Source organism: Silene latifolia, chromosome Y, assembly GCF_048544455.1.
Source record: "Silene latifolia isolate original U9 population chromosome Y, ASM4854445v1, whole genome shotgun sequence".
Lineage (NCBI taxonomy): Eukaryota > Viridiplantae > Streptophyta > Magnoliopsida > Caryophyllales > Caryophyllaceae > Silene > Silene latifolia.
Genome location: NC_133538.1, coordinates 437174892 through 437193704, shown reverse-complemented (window position 1 = coordinate 437193704; position 18813 = coordinate 437174892). Strand labels below are relative to the sequence as shown.

Here is an 18813-nt window from a genome sequence, read left to right as displayed (position 1 = left end):
ATGCAACGGTGTTTTGCTTCTTCGAAGCCCATGAAATGAGACACGGTCCTAGGAACGTAGCAATGCCCGAGGTGCTTTTCCTATCCAATGTATCACCGGCATAGTCCGCATCCGAAAAACCTACAAGATCAAGTTCGTAGTGAGTTGGGTACCAAAGATATAGCCCTTGTGTTCCAATCAAATACCTAAAAATCCGTTTGACGGCTTTGAAATGAGATTCTTTAGGATTTGCTTGGAAACGGTCACAAGCACACACACTAAATTGTATGTCGGGTCGACTAGCGGTTAAGTAAAGTAAGGAACCGATCATACCTCGATATACCTTTTCACTAATGCTCTTACCGTTTTCGTCTTTGTCAAGCTTGACTTTAGACACCATTGGTGTAGGCATAGGATTAGAATTAGTCAACCCAAACTTACTTAGCATTTCTTTTAAGTACTTTTGTTGGTGAATCATCGTTCCATTCTCACATTGTTTGATTTGAAGACCAAGAAAGAATCCAAGTTCTCCCATCATACTCATTTCAAATTCCGAAGTCATCAAATCAGAAAAGTACTTATAAAGAACATTGTTAGTTGCACCAAAAATAATGTCATCGACATATACTTGTACAAGCAACAGTTCATCTCCTTGTGACTTGATAAACAACGTTTTATCCACCGACCCACGTATGAAACCGTTTTCCAATAGAAACTTTGAAAGCCTATCATACCAAGCCCTAGGAGCCTGTTTTAAACCATAGAGTGCTTTATCTAGTTTAAAAACATGGTTGGGAAACTCGTTGTTTATAAAGCCCGGAGGTTGTTCAACGAACACTTCTTCATCAAGGTATCCATTTAAAAATGCGGTTTTGACATCCATTTGAAAAAGCTTTATACCTTGAAAAGACGCAAAAGCTACAAGCATTCGTATGGCTTCAAGCCTAGCTACCGGTGCAAAGGTTTCATCGTAATCAATTCCTTCTTGTTGGTTAAAACCTTGCACCACTAGTCTAGCTTTATTCCGTACGATTTCTCCAACATCATCTAGCTTGTTGCGAAAGACCCACCGTGTACCAATTACAGTACGTTGGGAGGGCCTAGGGACAAGATGCCATACCTTGTTCCTTTCAAATTGCTCCAATTCCTCTTGCATTGCAATCATCCAAAGCATTCATCGATCAAGGCTCTTTGTGACATGGTCCGGTTCGATTTTTGAGATGAAGGCATTGTGTGCACAGAAATTTTGAAGCGATGATCTGGTTTTTATTCCAGAGGTTAGGTCATTGGTTAAGTTTGATAAGGGATGTGAGCTTTGGTGTTTCCATTTCTTGGGAATAAGTGAGTTAGAAGATTCGGTTTGTTCGTCTGCAACAGTCGAGGGGACTGTTGCATGAGGAGTGCTTGAAGGAGGTGATTGTGGTTCGTTTATGATTAGATTGGGCTGTTCTTCACCATCCTTGTTCCCCCTGGATGAGGTAGCATCATTTTGTGTAGGAGGACGATTAGTTCCCCCTGAATTTTGCACATCCTCCTCATGCAACAAAGTGGCTCTAATCGTTGCTCGGCTTTCTTCTACCACTTGATCCATTTCATGTCGTATCATACCAATCTCAAAATCATCATCATATTCATCATCCTCATCATCAACATGTGTGTTTGACACAAAAAGACTAGATTCGTCAAATATTACATGAACGCTTTCTTCCATTTTCATAGTCCTTTTGTTATAGACTTTATATGCTTTACTATGATCGGAATAACCAACAAAAACTCCTTCATCACTACGAGCATCAAATTTGCCAAGGTTGTCTTTTCCATTGTTGTGCACAAAGCATTTACTACCAAAGCATTTTAAGTGTGAAAGATTAGGTTTTCTTCCTCGTAGTAGTTCATAGGGAGTTTTCTCAATGATTTTTCTAATCATGACACGGTTGTAAATATAACAAGATGTGTTTACGGCTTCGGCCCAAAAATTCTTAGGAACCTTAGAGCTAATGAGCATGGTCCTAGCCATATTTTCAAGAGTTCGATTCATTCGTTCCACAACCCCATTTTGTTGTGGGGTTCGTGCGGCCGAAAAGTTATGACTAACACCATACTCATTACAATAGGACTCAAATGACGAGTTCTCAAACTCGGTTCCATGGTCGGATCTTAATGAGACAAGTTTATATCCAAATTTGTTTTGAACCTTTTTGACCCAGATTAAGAACTCATCAAATGTTTGATCCTTAGAACTTAAGAAGAGAAGCCAAACAAATCTTGTGAAGTCATCTACAATGACACAAATAAAACGACTTCCACCTCTACTCACCACTCGCATGGGACCACATAAATCAATATGAATGAGTTCAAGAGGTAAGGAGGTGCTAACAACCTTTTTGGATTTAAAAGAGCACTTAACTTGTTTCCCTTTAACACAATCATCGCAAAGTGATTTAAATTCAAATTTAATGTTAGGAATGCCGTCAACTAGATCAAGTTTCTTAAGGGTGTTAAGTGTCTTAGCATTTACATGACCAAGTCGTTTGTGCCAAAGCCAAGGGTCGTTCTTTTGAACACTCATGCATGATAGTGATTGACCCGACAATGCATACAAGTTAGTCATATAGACGTCTTTAACACGTTTACCTTCAAGTATGAGTTCTCTAGTTTTACCATTGATGATTCTACATTCACTAGCAAGAAATTCAACAATATTACCTCGATCACAAAGTTGTGAAATGCTCAAGAGATTGTGTTTCAAACCTTTGACAAGCAACACTTTGTCCACGCATAATGACTTTGACTTACCAACCTTTCCAATACCAATGATTTCACCTTTCTTGTTGTCGCCAAAAGTCACCATGCCACCATCGTAGGCTTCTAGCGAGAGGAATTGGTTTTCATCTCCCGTCATGTGACGAGAGCATCCACTTTCTAAGTACCAATTCTGCTTTGCCCCTCACTAATGCCTATAAGAAATCAAACATTTAGTTTAGGAACCCAAACAAGTTTGGGCTCCTTCTTGACAACGACCTTTTTGACTTCTTCTTTCTTTATCCACACTTGTTTAGCATTCTTAGTGTTTCTTTCTAAGTCACGGACTCTTTTGTCACAACCATTAAACTCATGACCTGTTTTGCCACAATAGTTACAAATGATGTACTCAGGAAGACCAAAGATACTTTCTTCTTCTAAGTCGGTTTGACTTGGATCCTGGTTTCGAGTGCAACAGTGTGTGCTACTGTTGCATTTGAAACCAAGTCCAGCATTCTTTGCAAATTTTTCGTACTCTTGTGATTGTTTCAAGAGAAACTCCAAAACATTTTGACTTCCTTCCCATTTTAAGTAAAACATCTTAGCCTCATCTAGCTCTTTAGTTAATGTTTCAATTTTAGCAAGATGATTAAGATTCAATTTACCTAAATTGTCAAACGCTTGTTTTGCAAGTCTTGCTTCGTCACTAAGTAACATCCCAATTTGTTCCAATTGTTTATTATCTCTTTGACATAATTTGAGGTCAGCTAGAAGAGTGTCACGTTCCTTAGTTAAAGAAGACACTAATTCCGTGAGAGTATCTATTTCTTTTCTTGAATCAGATGCCACAGTAGAAACCTCGTGGCATGAGTCCTGTTCACTTTCTTTAACATCTCATTTTGAGCAAGAAGGTCATCATTTAGTTTTTGAGCTCGTTCTAAGGCACTTTTGACATGACTCGACTCATCATTTAACATTTCAGCAATCTTAACAAGATCATCTTTTTCGTTGTGACAAGTAGCTAAGTCAATCAAAAGTTGGTCACGTTCTTGTGTTAGTGATGACACATTTCCTTTAGAATGGATGCAACAAAGTGCAAGGATCATGTTGATCTTTGGTTTCATCAACTTTGTTGGCTAAAAACAAGTTTTGTTTTCGAAGTTTTTTGATTTCTTTTTCAAGACCCAACATGGAACTAGGTTGATCATTCTCATTTAGACTTTCTTTAAGGACTACATTTTCCTCAGCTATGTCCTCAATTTCGATTTGCATAGCTTCCAACTTATTAGTTTGGACACGACACTTATCTATGAATTGATCTAGGAGGAGACAAACTTTGTCTTTAGAGAAAGATCGAACCTTTTTCTTGAGCTTAATTACCTCATGGTCCGAATCGAGTCCGAATCCACGGAGTGAGCCATAAGACACTTGATGTCTTCTTTCTTTGATGATTTGGAAGTATTTTTTGAGGAACTAGACGAGATGCTAAGTTTGGCGTCTAATTCATCCTCAAGGACATCGTCCTCTTCAGAATCAGACATGCCCCAAATAGCAGTCATTACCTTGTTTTTGTAATCACGTTTTGCAAAGTCACGTTTTTCCTTAGATTTGATATCGTTCCACTTTGGGCATTCTTTGATTTGGTGACCTTTATCACCACATTTAAAGCAACCAACAGTGGAGTTAGATCTTCTCTTAGGAAAACGGCGTTTACTAGAGTTGTTGCTATACCTTTGAGAGTTTCGACCATTGATCATGCCAACAATGTTTTTAGTGAACATTGCAAACTCATCATCTTCATCCTCCTCATCACTTGAGAGAGCATTAAGAGCGAGTCCTTTCCCTTTAGAGCTTTCACTAGAACGCTTCATGAGAGTTAACTCATGAGCCATAAGTGAGCCCATAAGTTCATCAAAGGTGAGCAATGAAAGGTCCTTAGCTTCCTCAATAGCCGTAACCTTCGGTTGCCACTTTTCAGTTAGGCTACGAAGGATTTTACGGACTAAATCCTCGGATTGAAAACTCCTACCTAAACTCTTAAGGTCATTGACAATACTAGAAAAACGTGAAGACAAACTATTAATTGACTCATCTCGGTCCATATTGAACATCTCATATTGTTGCATGAGAAGATCAATACGATATTTTTTGACTTGTGACGTTCCCTCATAAGCAAGGTTTAGGGTGTCCCAAATCTCTTTGGCCGAGGCACATCCAGATATACGATTAATCTCTTGGTCACCGATTCCATATTGAAGAATGGACATGGCCTTAGAGTTTTTCTCGATTTTCTTATAGTCGGCCTCAACATACTTATCCTCACTTTTCAAGGAGCTAGTGCCATCAGCATTAGTCACTTCGATTTTGAGGGGACCCTTTTGAATGATTAACCAACATTCATAGTCCGCACTTTTGACATAGTGCTCCATGCGATGTTTCCACCAGGCATAGTTTTCTCCCTTGAAAATGGGATACTTAGTGTGTTTTGAATCGTCCATAACTATAGGATCAACTCTTTGGATTTAACCAATATCAAGAGCACAAGGCTCTGATACCAATTGAAGAGTTAAGAACGATTAACACCTAAGAGGGGGAGGGGGTGAATTAGGTGTACCCTTTTTAAAATTTTATTCTTAACTTAGTTAATTAACTATTTTAAGCTAAGAATAAAGAAGTACAAGACTTGAGAAACTTAATTGAAGGTAAGTTCACAAGAAGATATCTGACTCATGTCACGGTATAGGTGTTGTGACACGTAACTTGATTAGGTACATGCGAGAAATAGCAAAGTGGAAGAACGTAAAAGTAAATGAACAAACAAACGACATTTTAAAAATTGGTTCAGCCTCTACTCCGAGGCCTACGTCCAACCGTTATTTTATTGCTTGTTTAGAAATTTACTCAAACTTACTAAACCCCTTACAATGAAAATAACTCGCCAACCTACTCCGGTTGCACTCAAACTTAAAGCTACTCCGCTTCAAGAGTTTATGGGTTCTATCTCAAGGTGTTACAGAATCTTGAATCTCAAGAGTTCACTTAAATGAACATGGAGATTACAATGAAGATCTAACACGAGAATCATGGAACAAACTCATCATGTCACAAAGACAAATGAATCGATACTTGGAGGTTTTACAGCCTTTTTCGAAAACAAGTTTTGAAGACTTAAAATCAGAAAAACGTTTTGCAAATACTTGAAGAACAAAGCTTTCAATGCACAAATGATTTGCAAGGTTTTTACAATAAATGCTTTGGAAGTCTTAAGAAATAAATGTGACTAAGACACTCTATTTATAGTGGATTTAGTCTTAGGTTAGTACACTTTGAAAAATTAAATCCAATATTAAAATGATAGCTTTGAGTGATGGTAAGTGTTAGACTTGTAGGCTTGGGGCTTAAGAAATCAGAAAACTTAAGCTTCTACACTCAACATGTGACAATTTACCAAAATGGCAAAAAGCCTTTCTTACTTTAGAAGTTTGACAAGTCTTCTTTGCCATTTTTGGTAAAAGGTGTTTGCACAAATCTAGAGGCTTAGTCAAGTGGGCTTGTGACTCCAAAATTTCAGATTGTTTTCAAGTTTCTGAAAATTCAAATGTTTAAGGTTTAAGGTTTGCAAAGTTTTGACACTCAAAAACATTTGGACGAAAAACTCCTCCGTATGATAGTATTAAACCACCATGCAATGCAGTCAGACCGTTGCATGGTTTTGCCATTACTTGACTTAAATGAGAATGTTACACTTACTCTTACATATATCGACTAAGGCTTTGGAAAGTATCATTGTCTTGACTTCCTTGAATGACTTGATCATCTTGAATCATTGTTGAAAGTCCATTTGATTGCTTCATTCACTAATTATATCAACTAAGAGCAAACAATCAAATAACAAGGGGACTTGGCATCATCAATCTAATGTGTTCTAACAGATGGTATTGATGTGAGACTTGGATCAATGGTAACAAAAGTTACCAATAAGGAAATTTCAACAAAGGACAGAGATTCTGGTATCGTGAAATCCTTGCCATATGGAATGATTGTTTGGTCTACTGGCATTGGAACTCGTCCTGTTGTTATGGAATTTATGAAACAAATTGGCCAGGTAACCAATTTCACTGGCATGAAAAGTCTCTATATAGCTCTTATGCCTACCACTTGACTCATGTATAATGTTAAAAAGGATAGGTAAGAATGATGAGAATATTTTTAGAATGTTCCTTTGACTTATTTGAAATGTCCTAAACATAGTTAAACATACAAAGGGAGTAAATTTATTCAACGAGCCATATGAAGGAAAACTTAGCAATCTCAAACAATTTGGGGTCTTTTATATTATTTTTGTCAAACTCAGTTTTCAATATATTAACTTAAATCACAGGCCAATAGACGCGTTCTTTCAACAGATGAATGGCTAAGGGTGGAAGGCACCAACGACATATATGCATTGGGTGATTGCGCCACTATTCAACAACGCAAAGTCATGGTAAGTAAATTAACCATTCAAAATTCCTTACACTAATTGCAAAATTATCGTTTGTCATTGTGATTTATATATTTAGGATTATAATTTATAACAGGAAGATATTGAAGAAATCATCAAGAAGGATAACACTGACACTCTAAATGTGAAAGAACTGAAGAAAGTAATTAAGGATATTTCCGAAAGATATCCTCAAATAGAAATATATATGAAAAGGAGGCAGTTTAAAGATATTGTAGAGTTAATAAAAAATGTAAAAGGGAATGATGAGAAGCAAGAGTCTACTCAAATAGATATAGTGACATTTAAGAAGGCTTTATCAGAGGTTGATGCCCAAATGAAGAATCTCCCTGCCACTGCCCAGGTAACATCATAACAATAATGACCAAAGGTAGATCCGTCTATATTCCAATACCAATTTTGTTGCTCAGATTTTTAATGTTTTGCAAGTATATATTTGAACGTCACACATATAAGTATACGGAGTATAAAACACAACATTATATCAAAGGGCACAAAAAGTAAATATTGTTTCATAATAGTTGAACCCGACATATTGTTTCATACGTATTAGATATTGTTTGAACGTAAATATTGTTTCATAGTAAATATTGTTTCATAATATTGTTTCATAGTAAATATTGTTTCATAATAGTTGAACCCGACAAAAAGTAAATATTGTTTCATAGTAAATATTGTTTCATAATATTTGAACGTCACACATATAAGTAAATATTGTTTCATATTAGATACGTATAAATACTTTTAATAACTTAGGACAACAACATCGTAGATACTTAAGTCGTATAACACATTATCTTTGGCTATTATGAGCATAATATATGTATTTTCTCGTCGAGTGGAACCTTTGCCAATTTAATTTACTTTAATTATATAGTGATTCATATACTTTTTATCTAGTCAATGCATGATGAATAACAACACTTGCCAGATTTTGTATTTGTGTTACCTTATACTACTACATACTGAGATTTCAACTATGCTAATTAGTTTGCAAACATTCTAGGTTGCAGCGCAACAAGGAGAATATCTTGCTGATTGTTTTAACAGAATGAAGGACTGTGAGCAAAACCCTGAAGGCCCTCTGCGAACTAGAAAAGAAGGACGACATCGATTTCATCCATTTAGGTAACAAAATGTTACACGCTTGCAAATTAATGGTCCTTGTAATTCTTATGCTCATCATTTTTTAAAGGTACAAGCATTTAGGACAATTTGCTCCTTTGGGAGGTGAACAAACTGCAGCCCAGCTCCCTGGTGACTATGTCATTCACGGTCACAGCACCCAGTGGCTTTGGTATTCTGTCTATGCTAGGTACAATACTTTTTTTGTTTCCTCTATAATTTTTTTAGCAATCTCATTTAGGTTCCTCTCTTTATTTCTAAAAGAAGTCACATATTATAGTGTATGTAGTCTTATTATAAGATTTAAGACTAAAACATTAGCAATAAGCCCAGTTAGTAATCAAGAACATTATTCAGTTTTATTTTAATAACTAAATATCTAACATTAGGTTTTATGTAAAATGAATCTACATGGCTCACGGGGTTTGAATTTAGTGGTTAAAACTATGGTCAAACTCCAAAGGGTATCAGGTTCGAGCTTCTACAAAAACAAGCTTGTAGAGGTTATTTTTGACCTAGACTATGCTTTTTAGACTTCTAGCATGTCACCCTTAGGTGGTTGACCTGGTATATAAGGGCTGGAGGTTATTATGTTACTCGAGGGTTTATCTTGTGCATACAAAAATTAGAGGTTGTAGGTTCTTTCGTTATCCAAAAAAAAAAAAAAAAGATCCTGCATGTGTGGATTAAATACAGTTAAGTTCATACCTTAAGTTAACGAACACGCTAAAATAAGTTTACGGTTATTTGAGTCTACTATTATGTTATTTTACTATGATATTACAAAATAAAATTACATAGGTTTTTGCCGAAAGTTTGTAATAATAAAAGAAATATTTGAGGTAAGTCTACCTCATATGTCTTTTAGGATCATTATAAATTCACACTTTATCAACTGTAAGTGTTTTACTTTTTTTGTTTGTTTATTACAATCAGGGGCGGATCCAGGATTGGAATATATGTAGGGCTAAAAAACTTACTCGTATTTGGTTATTTATTATGCTTATAAAAAAAACAGACAAAAAATTGTTGTTAGTAGGGTTTGATCCCTCGCTACACAATTGAGGAGCACTAATTGTAATACATAAGCCTCTCCAACTAACTTTGCTACATCCACCAATTGAAACCTTAGTAAAGTAAAATTTATTTATCCTAAAAGCATGTCGGGCTATAGCCCATACAGCCCATAAGCTGCCTCCGCCCCTGATTACAATACAACATTTAACTGAGATCGTCTAATTTTATAATAACATTTTATGGGAAATTCTCATTTTTTATTAGTATTATAATGATTTAGTTGATAAAAGTATTCATTTGAACGAAATATTACTTTTTTTTTTTTTTTAATTTTGTAAACCTTAATACAACTAAATGTATCTGACTTCTGTGGCAGTAAATTAGTAAGTTGGCGCACAAGGATGTTGGTGGTTGGTGATTGGATGAGGAAATTCATCTTTGGCAGGGACTCGAGCCGAATCTAGATAACCTAATATTATTATAGTAATTTTATTTTCAAACATTTTTGTCATCATTCTTTTGGAATACAGGATCTATCATTAATTCATTATACAGATAATTCACAAACTTTTGCTTCTGCACGTAAAAATGTGTGAAATCTTTTCATAACTTGTTATGAGATTAAAGTTAAGCCTATGTTCTTACTTCGTTAAGATGGTGTTGCATACTTGCCAACGGTCGGCTGATCAACCAAGCTTGGCAGCACCGGCCGGGGGCAATCAAAAGCACACGGCACTCTCAACCTTGGTCTCGGCCAGCGCCATTTTTCTTTTCCACATTGGATGTCCATTACACAACCATGTGGAGGGGGATATGGTACGGCCTGAACAGAACCAAGCCGAGGAAGAAGAAGCCGAGGAAGAAGCTCAACATGCGCAGAATACGCTCAAAACTCATCGAAGGTCCATACCACGGCATAGACTACGCTGGGGGCAAATTGATGGGGCATATTCTGCACCCGCTGACCGAGTCAACATATTGAGCAAGGTCAAAGCCAAAAGACAGCAAGTCAACGTAGTAAACAGCTTAACCGACGCAGCCTGTCGGCCTGTCACTTGGGTCTCGGTCTCGGCAACTAGCCGGCCGAGAGACATATCCGCGTACTCACATCCAAGTCCCCTCGGCATGGAGTCAACCAGGCCTGTCGGCCTGCCATGGGTCCCTCGGCCGAGGGTAGAACAGTCTTTCCACCTGCTAGCCACTTGGCCACTTGGCCACTACGTGACAAAAAGTGAAAGTCTATAAATACTCCACTTCTCTCATTGAGAAAAGGATCCCAAAAACCAACCGAAAATCTGGTATAAACTCCCTTATCTCTCTACAATATACTTTGCCAAGTTAACACACAACTTAATCTCTTTAAGTTCACTGACTTGAGCGTCGGAGTGAGTACGCTCGGTACCAAGCCGAGCCCTCAGTTTGTTCATCTTTACAGGAGAGACCGAAAGGAAGAGACAAGCAAAAAGACGTCATTCATCAAGCTTACGTGGTCACAAATCCTGCTCCGGAATTACACCCGGAACAATTGGCGACGTCTGTGGGGATAGATACTAAAAGCTAGTCACCTCCCTTACAAAAAAAAAAAAACAAAACAAAACCATTCAAAGAGCTAAGAAGATGTCAAAACAACAAGAAATAATTGTGAGTGATGAAACTGCATTCTACCAGGATGACGCGTTCCCTAATTCTGAGATTGGGCAGTCCCCCGCCGGCCGAGTCATTGAGCCGGTGAAGTACGGGATGCCAAGAGAGCCAGAAACACCGCTGCCGACCGGCCAAGTCACTGTCATGGGACATGTGGTCGATGCGGCCAAATTGAAGCTATTCCTGGACCTGATGGGTGGTACGCCGGTTACCCCTGTCACGACGACGGGGCGCGGCGCCTCCACAGTGACCGGGGCCCATAAAGTGACTCCGAACAACTTGACCGGAGTATTACAAGGAGCTGGGCATGCTAGGACGCCGGCGGAGCCCGTGGTGCCAGTGGCAGACCAAAGTCCTTCCCCCACTCGCGGGAGGACAGCGTCGCCGCGGCAACGAGGCCCGCCCCGAAGAAACGAAAGAAGTCCGACTCTCCAAATTCGGACAACAAGAAGCCCTTCCCGCCAGACGGAGAGAAGCCGGACTAAGGTTGCGAGGAGCCGATCGCCGCGTGTCATTCGACACGTGGTCAGACAGCCCCTCAGTGCATATGTCCTCGAAGTCTCTGTGCCGACTAAACTAAAGTTGCCGCCCCTATCATACAAAGGGGATAGCGACCCAACCGACCATGCCGAGGCTTTCGAGTCGTACATGTCGGTATGGGAGCAGCCTGATGAGGTATGGTGCCGAGTCTTCCCAACAACCCTTCATGGGATGGCCCACAGTTGGTACAAGGGGCTACCTAATGGCTCGGTATACTGCTATGCCGACCTGAGAGACAATTTCATAGCCCAGTATGCTTGCAACAAGAGAAGGGCCGTGGAGACATCAGATCTCCTCACTATCCGACAGGGGGAGGACGAGTCCCTCCGGAGCTACGTGAAGAGGTTCGACGTAAAAGTTCAGTAGATCCGTGAGCTGAACATCGAACTGGCGGCCTTCGCACTGATGAAAGGCTTCCCAAAAGGCGAGTTCAAAAATGAGCTGATCAAATGCGAGGACCTCAACCTAGACCTGGGTAGGCCACAGCGAATCTGGGCACCCAGAGAGGAAGAGCCGCCGGGAGAACGTTGATGAAGGTCGCCGTGACATGAATCGGTCACGGCCCGAGAGATTTAATAGGAAACAGAACTCGGCGGGCGCCGGGGGGAGTTCGGGACCATACACCCGATAAAGCGATCAGACAGTCTCACCCCCCTGGTCAAATCACGGCCGAGGTCTTTGCCCTAAGCAAGAATGAAGGGCGAGAAATGGGCAAGGCCCCCCAAGGCGAGGGGGGACGGCGACCTTAGCCAGTTTTGCGATTACCACGGCCAAGCCGGCCATAAGACCGACAATCACATCGATCATCGAGGAATGCCATCGAAAAGCTAATCCGAAAGGAGGCCCTCAGCAAGTATGTAGCGGAGGCACGAAACAAGCTCCGACGGGGCAAATAGAAAATCGTATTCCCGAATAACGGGAGTGATCCAGGTTGTCATCGGGGAAACGAGAACGGTGGGTCAGCTAATGGGCACAAATGGCACCAGAATGAGCTATACCAAGCCATCAACTTTGTGCCCAAAACAGCGATCCCCGCTTCCACAATCCCCGATATAACCATTGGGAAGAAGGACTACGAGGGAGTCGTCGCTCCGCACAAACGACCCACTTGTAGTCCACCTAGACATAGCCAACCACTTGGTCAAAAGGTGCACGATTGACACGGGCGCCTACACAAACATCATGTTCGGGAGTGCTTTCTCAATCTCGGTCGAAGATTGAAGATCGAGCCCCGCACCAACCCGCTATCTGACTTCTCCGGGGTAGGCCTGGTACCCCAGGGTCAATCGGATGCCGGTGATGCTTGGCCAAGCCGATGCGGCCAAGAATGTTTTATCCGAGTTCGTGGTCATTGATGGTTCGTCCGCCTACAATGTTCTCATAGGCCGAGTCACTTTGAGCGAGGCCGATGCGATGATGTCTATCCAGGGCCCGACATTGATGTATGTCTCGGAGGGGGAAGCGCAAAAGCTCGTCTCAAAGGACGAAAAGAGACGAAATAGGCAATGTCCAAGTATACGCCGGGGGTGCAACATGCAATCCCTCAAAGTGGCGAAAAATCGAGAGAAAGTGAAGAGCCCATCCTTACAAAGCGGGAGGGTGATCCGATGCACACCAACGTCGGCATGGTCGAAGGAGCTGAGACCGAGGAAGTGAAAATTGACCCGGGCGCACCGTAATCGTCGGTGTCGGCACGGAGCCAAAATTCGAGCCGATCTCCTAGACTGCCGAGGAAGAACAAAGATGTCTTCGCATACTCAGCCGCCGAGATGCCAGGCGTGATTCGGGAGGTGATCGTTCACAAGCTGAACGTACTCTCCACCGCTCGCCCTGTCAAGCAGAAGATGAGGAACTCCTCGGCCGAGAAAGACGAGGCCATCAAAGCTGAAGTAGACAAACTATTAGAGGCAGGCTTTATCATGCCTTGTACTTACCCTGAGTGGCTAGCAAATGTTGTAATGGTGAGGAAGTCATCAGGGGCGTGGAGGATGTGTGTTGATTTTACCAATCTTAATAAAGCGTGCCCTAAAGATTGTTATCCCTTGCCTCGAATAGATAGTCTAATTGACGCAACAACAGGCTACACCATGCTAAGCCTGCTAGACGCCTTCTCAGGGTATCATCAGGTGTTTATGGCCGAAGAAGACATGCCTAAGTGCGCATTCATCACCGGTAACGGCACATACATGTATAAAATGATGCCGTTCGGTTTGAAGAACGCTGGCGCAACTTACACTAGGCTGGTGGACAAAGTGTTTCAAGATCAAAAAAGGCGAAACATCGAGGCTTACGTCGACGATGCTATTGTAAAAAGCAAGTCTGACAGCGAGCACTTGGCCGATTTGAGCGAGACATTTTGTTCACTAAGGAAATATAAGATGAAGCTTAACCCAATGAAATGCAACTTCGGTGTCTGGGCCGGCAAGTTCCTCGGCGTGCTTGTCGGCGCCGGGGAATTGATGCCAATCCGAGAAAGTCCAAGCAATACTAGACTGCCGGAGCCGAGGAATCGAAAAGAGGTTATGATCGGCCGGGAGGATGGCGGCTCTCGCCCGCTTCATCTCTCGGTCGGCCGACAAGAGCACCCCATTCTTTAAAGTGTTGAAGGGGAATAAAGACTTTAGTGGGGGAGGAACGAGCACGGCTTTCAAGCAACCGAAAGCCCACCTTCTAACTCTCCCGACCCTGTCGTGCCGATTTGGGGAGACGCTATATCTATACTTAGCGTTACCTCGACCACGGTCGGTCTCGTAATCGTCGGGGAAGAAAACAAGCAAGAACACCCAATTTACTTTATCACCATACACTGCCGGCCGAAAGAAATTACCCACGATCGATCGAAAAAAAGCGACCCTCGCCGTAGTCGTTGCCGCAAGGAAGCTGAAACCCTACTTCGACGCGCATCCCGTGACGGTCTTAACCGATCAGCCATTGGAGAAAGTGTTAGAAAAATTCGAAAAATCCGGCAGACTTATCAAATGGGCAGTGGAGCTCTCCGGCTTTGGCATCCAGTACAAGCCGAGGCCTTCGATAAAGGAGCAAGCGCTTGCAGACTTGCTGGCTGAGTGCACATATCAAGAAGAATCACATCCGGTGTGTGGGAAGTGTATACCGACGGGTCCTCCACGGCGAACAGCTCAGGAGCCGACATCCTTATCACCAGCCCTAACGGGGACGAGTTTGAGTACGCCTTGAAGTTTACCTTCTCGGCCTCAAACAACGAATCCGAATATGAGGCGGTGATAACTGGAGTCGAGTTAGCTAGAGCTGCCGGGGCGGAGCATATTGTGTTGAAGACAGATTCACTCCTAGTGACTAATCAAATCAGAGGAGGGTATGAGGCTCGAGACGACGGGATGGTAAGGTACCTGGAAAGGGTAAAAGCTGACACCACAAAATTGAAATCTTTCCAAATACAGTGCATCCCCAGGTCTGAGAACAACCGAGCCGACGCTCTCTCAAAACTTTTCAGTTCAAGCATCAAGAATGTCAGTCGAACCATCTTTGGTGGACATCGAAATGCTAAAAGCATCACCGAGACCGTCGGCATGGTGGGCGACATCGAAGCCGAGACGACGTGGATGACTCCGATAATGAAATACAAACTGACAAAAGAGTTCTGGGAGGACCGCAGATCTCTCTCGGAAGATAAGAAGGATCGCCGCAAGGTACTTGGTGTTCGAAGGAGAGTTATACAGAAGGTCCGTAATAAGACCACTTTTGAAATGTGTCGGCCACCCCGACGCGGAGCTTATTCGACAGAGATTCACGAAGGCATCTGTGGACACCACATGGGGGCGAGAACGTTAGCCCACAAAGCTCTCCGAGACGGCTACTTCGGCCGACCATCTTTGAAAGATTCGAACAAAGACCAAGAAATGCAAGAATTGTCGATGCATGCTCCGTAATACATGTACCTTCCCGAGACCGCAGAACCGGTACTTAGTCCCCTACCATTTGCACAATGGGGGATGGATTTACTAGGATCATTTCCGACGGCCTCCGGAGGAAGGAAGTACCTGATCGTCGCCGTTGACTACTTCACCAAATGGGACGAATTTGTCGCGGTACCGCCAAGACCACGGCGGCCGTAAGAAAGGTGATTTGGGAGAACATCATAACTCGTTTTGGGTTACCCCAAGTCATGGTATTTGACCACGGCCGAGAGTTTTGGAGTGACATGGTGATGAACTGGCTGGAAGAGCTCGGTATCAAGTTCGCATACTCCTCCGTCCGCCACCCTCGAGCAACGGGCGGGCGGAGGCGGCTAATAAAACAATATTGAACGGGTTGAAAAAGAAGGTTGAAGATCTAAAGGGAAGATGGGTGATGAACTACCGGCGTCCCGTGGTCACTTCGAACCACGGAAAAAGAAGCAACGGAGTACAGTCCATTCCACCTAGTCTATGAGTCCGAGGCCGTCCCGCTAATTGAAGCAGCGGTGCCGACATTTAGAACGCAAACCTTTGACCCGGTCGAAAATGAGGAAGGCCCGAGAGCCTCCTAGACTGGTCGAAGAAAGTCGAGATACGGCACGGCTCAACTTGGCAGTATATCAAAACCGAATGAGAAGAGCATACAACCGTAGGGTCCACAAAAGGGACTTAAAAGTAGGAGATCTAGTCCTAAGAAAGTCGGCCGCAACAAACAAAGGAAACATCCATGGTAAAATGACGGCCAACTGGGAAGGACCCTACAAAGTGGTTGAAGAAATGAGGCCGAGGACGTACCGGCTGACAGACATGGAGGGAGTGCCTCTAATGAGCCACTGGAACACAGAAAACCTTAGAAAATACTTCATATAGCGGCGGAGGTGTCCGAGACCGTTGTGGGCACCCCAACGCGTGATTATATCTAATGAAGAGTGATACAAGTTTTCCATCAAAATGAAGAGTCCCCTCCGTAGTCGTACCAAGGTAGACGCCACGGCCAAAGCCGGGCTGTCACCGCAATGGCAGTTGATACTCGCGAAAGCGACCAACATGCTTAAGAACGTATGAGTACAGTTGAGAACGCAAATATGACTGCCCCGGCCAATCCGGGAGTGGCAGAGGAAGCGATCAATATGTCTATAGATACGAACGCTGTCGAGCCGTAACCTCGATTGCCTCGGCCAACCAAAGCCGGGAGTGACGGGGAACAACGACTGATACGCTAACATGTTCACAACGGCAGTTGGGAAGCGCAAATCTGACCGCCTCGGCTAAGACCGGGAGTGGAGGAGGAAGCGACCGACATGCCAACATGTTTAAGAACGTTTAAGTACAGTTGAGATACGCAATCTAACTGCCTCGGCCAGGCCGAAGGTAAAAACGAAAAAGCGCTCAATATGTTAAAAACGTAAGAAGACAACTCAATGGAGAATGAGATCAAAGCCTCGGCCAAGCCGGAGGCAAATAAACAAACTTTATTGAAAAATGTTTACAAGGCAAGACAAAATCGACGGCCGTCCCCATAGGGATAGCCTAAACACAACCTACCAAAGTTTATAAAAATAAAAAAAGAAGGTACAACAAAAGGTTACAAACATAAGACTTGAAGCGCCAAAAGGATGGCAGGGAGGAAAGGCTCAATAGTTGGCCCCCGAACAGCTGAAGATGTCAGAAGGGCCGGGTGAATTTGGTGACGACCGCCCGTCTCCTATGCTTATTCTTTGCTCGCCACCGGCAGCAGTAGCAGCATCACCAACGGTGGGCGGCCCAGAGGAAGGCTTGGCAGCTTCCCTTGCCTTTGCCCTCTCAGCCTCCTCTCTAGCCTCCTTCACCTTAGCATCCCGGGCCGCCTTCTCCGCAGCCTCCTGAGCGGCCTTCGCCGCCTTCGCCTCATCCGCGGCCTTGGCCTCCGCAGCAGCGGCCTTCTCATCCAGAAGCCGGTCAAACTCTTGCCACGGGAAGGAGCCTTCAGGAACGAGATCTTTAATTGCATCCCTGGTAGCATCTTGACTTGGTCCCGTCGGGCACACATGTCAGGGATGATGACGGTCTTCGGCGTCTCAATGTCCTTCTCCCTCTGAGGAAGGATAGCCTTCGTGTTCTTATGCTCCTTCGCCTCGGCCAGATGCAGGGACTTCCATCTTTCCCTCTGCTCAACCATGGTATTATAACCGCCCTGAAGTTTCTCTCCCTCCTCCCGCAGCTTAGCGGCGTCAGCCTCCGCAGCCTCAACCTTGGCTCTCTCGGCTAGGACCGCCTTCTCAGCGTCCTGCCTAAGCTTTCGCTCAGCGAGGAAGTCCTTCATGGCGGCCTGGAAATCCTCCTTCGACCTCTCGGCCTCCTTCTTAGCAGCGGCAAGCTCGAGCCTAAGCCGTTCAAGCACAGGGGCAGCTCGAGCCATGACCTTTTCTTGCTACATAATATGAGCGCCAAGCTAGTTGACCCACTTCACCACCTCTTGGACAACCTTATGCCTTTCGCCGTAAGTCGAGCGGGGAAACCTTTCGGGATGAGGAGTCGACGGTGACATTTCTATCGCCCGTCGCACAGTCGCTTCTCCAATCGCCGTTCGGTGAGAGCGACAGGTGGCGGCGGCCGATCTACAAAAATCCGGACAAAGCATCCATGTCAACATTCATCGACATATCGTAAAGCTTTGTCATCGGGGATGCCTAGGGAACTGCTAAATCCGAGCCATGGGTTAGATCCGCACGGTCCTAGCCTTCTTGGGTAGAGGGTCGGGCCGACCCCTTCTCTTTCCCCTCGCCTTAGAAGACAGCAGCAGGCGTCTTTTCCTTCCTCTTATTTAAAGGAGGAGGACCCTCCACAACGGTGACCTCCTCTTCAACATCGACGACCACCTGCTCCTTTTGGACTACGGGGATTGAAGATTGAGCTGGAGTTGACGCCGTTGCCGCCGTAGACGTTGTTTTTGGTCTCCGGCGCGGCACGTTATTCCGCCGATCTCGCTCGAGCCGCCGCCACATCCATTGCCTTCATCGCCTGCTCTATAAGCTCGTGCGGGGCCGGTCTGCGATCACGTGGCGCGGCCTTAGGATGCAGCTCAACAACTCTCCCGCCCTGGTCGAGTCCCAACCTTTTTAGGATATCGACGGAGAGATCCTGGCCGAATCGATCTGCAAGAAACAAAGCAAGAGTTAAGTAAAAGAAGTAAACCGGGGCAAATACAGAAGCATAAAAAGCAAAAGTGGGCCTCACACCGACCCCACTCACCCTGGCCGAGGGCCGGTATGAGGCCGACGTGGCAAAGCAGCTCGTCTTGAAGGACGTTCTGCGTCGGGGGCATCCATCCCTTCGGCGTGCCATCCT

At 43.7% G+C, this 18813-nt stretch overlaps 1 protein-coding gene across 2 annotated transcripts in view; it reads left to right on the top strand.

Annotated features, from left to right (window-relative positions):
• The window catches only part of LOC141626836 (external alternative NAD(P)H-ubiquinone oxidoreductase B2, mitochondrial-like), an 88250-nt gene extending 78293 nt beyond the window's left edge, over positions 1–9957 (top strand). The window contains exons 7-12 of one of the 2 annotated variants that reach the window (XM_074440452.1): positions 6654–6826; positions 7103–7207; positions 7302–7568; positions 8232–8353; positions 8421–8540; positions 9744–9957. In XM_074440452.1, the coding sequence (XP_074296553.1) occupies positions 6654–6826; positions 7103–7207; positions 7302–7568; positions 8232–8353; positions 8421–8540; positions 9744–9831 (875 nt within the window). In that variant the 3' untranslated portion in view covers positions 9832–9957. The remainder of the gene's footprint in view (positions 1–6653; positions 6827–7102; positions 7208–7301; positions 7569–8231; positions 8354–8420; positions 8541–9743) is intronic. The other variant, XM_074440453.1, reaches the window with a different exon arrangement.
• Positions 9958–18813: the final 8856 nt, after the last annotated feature.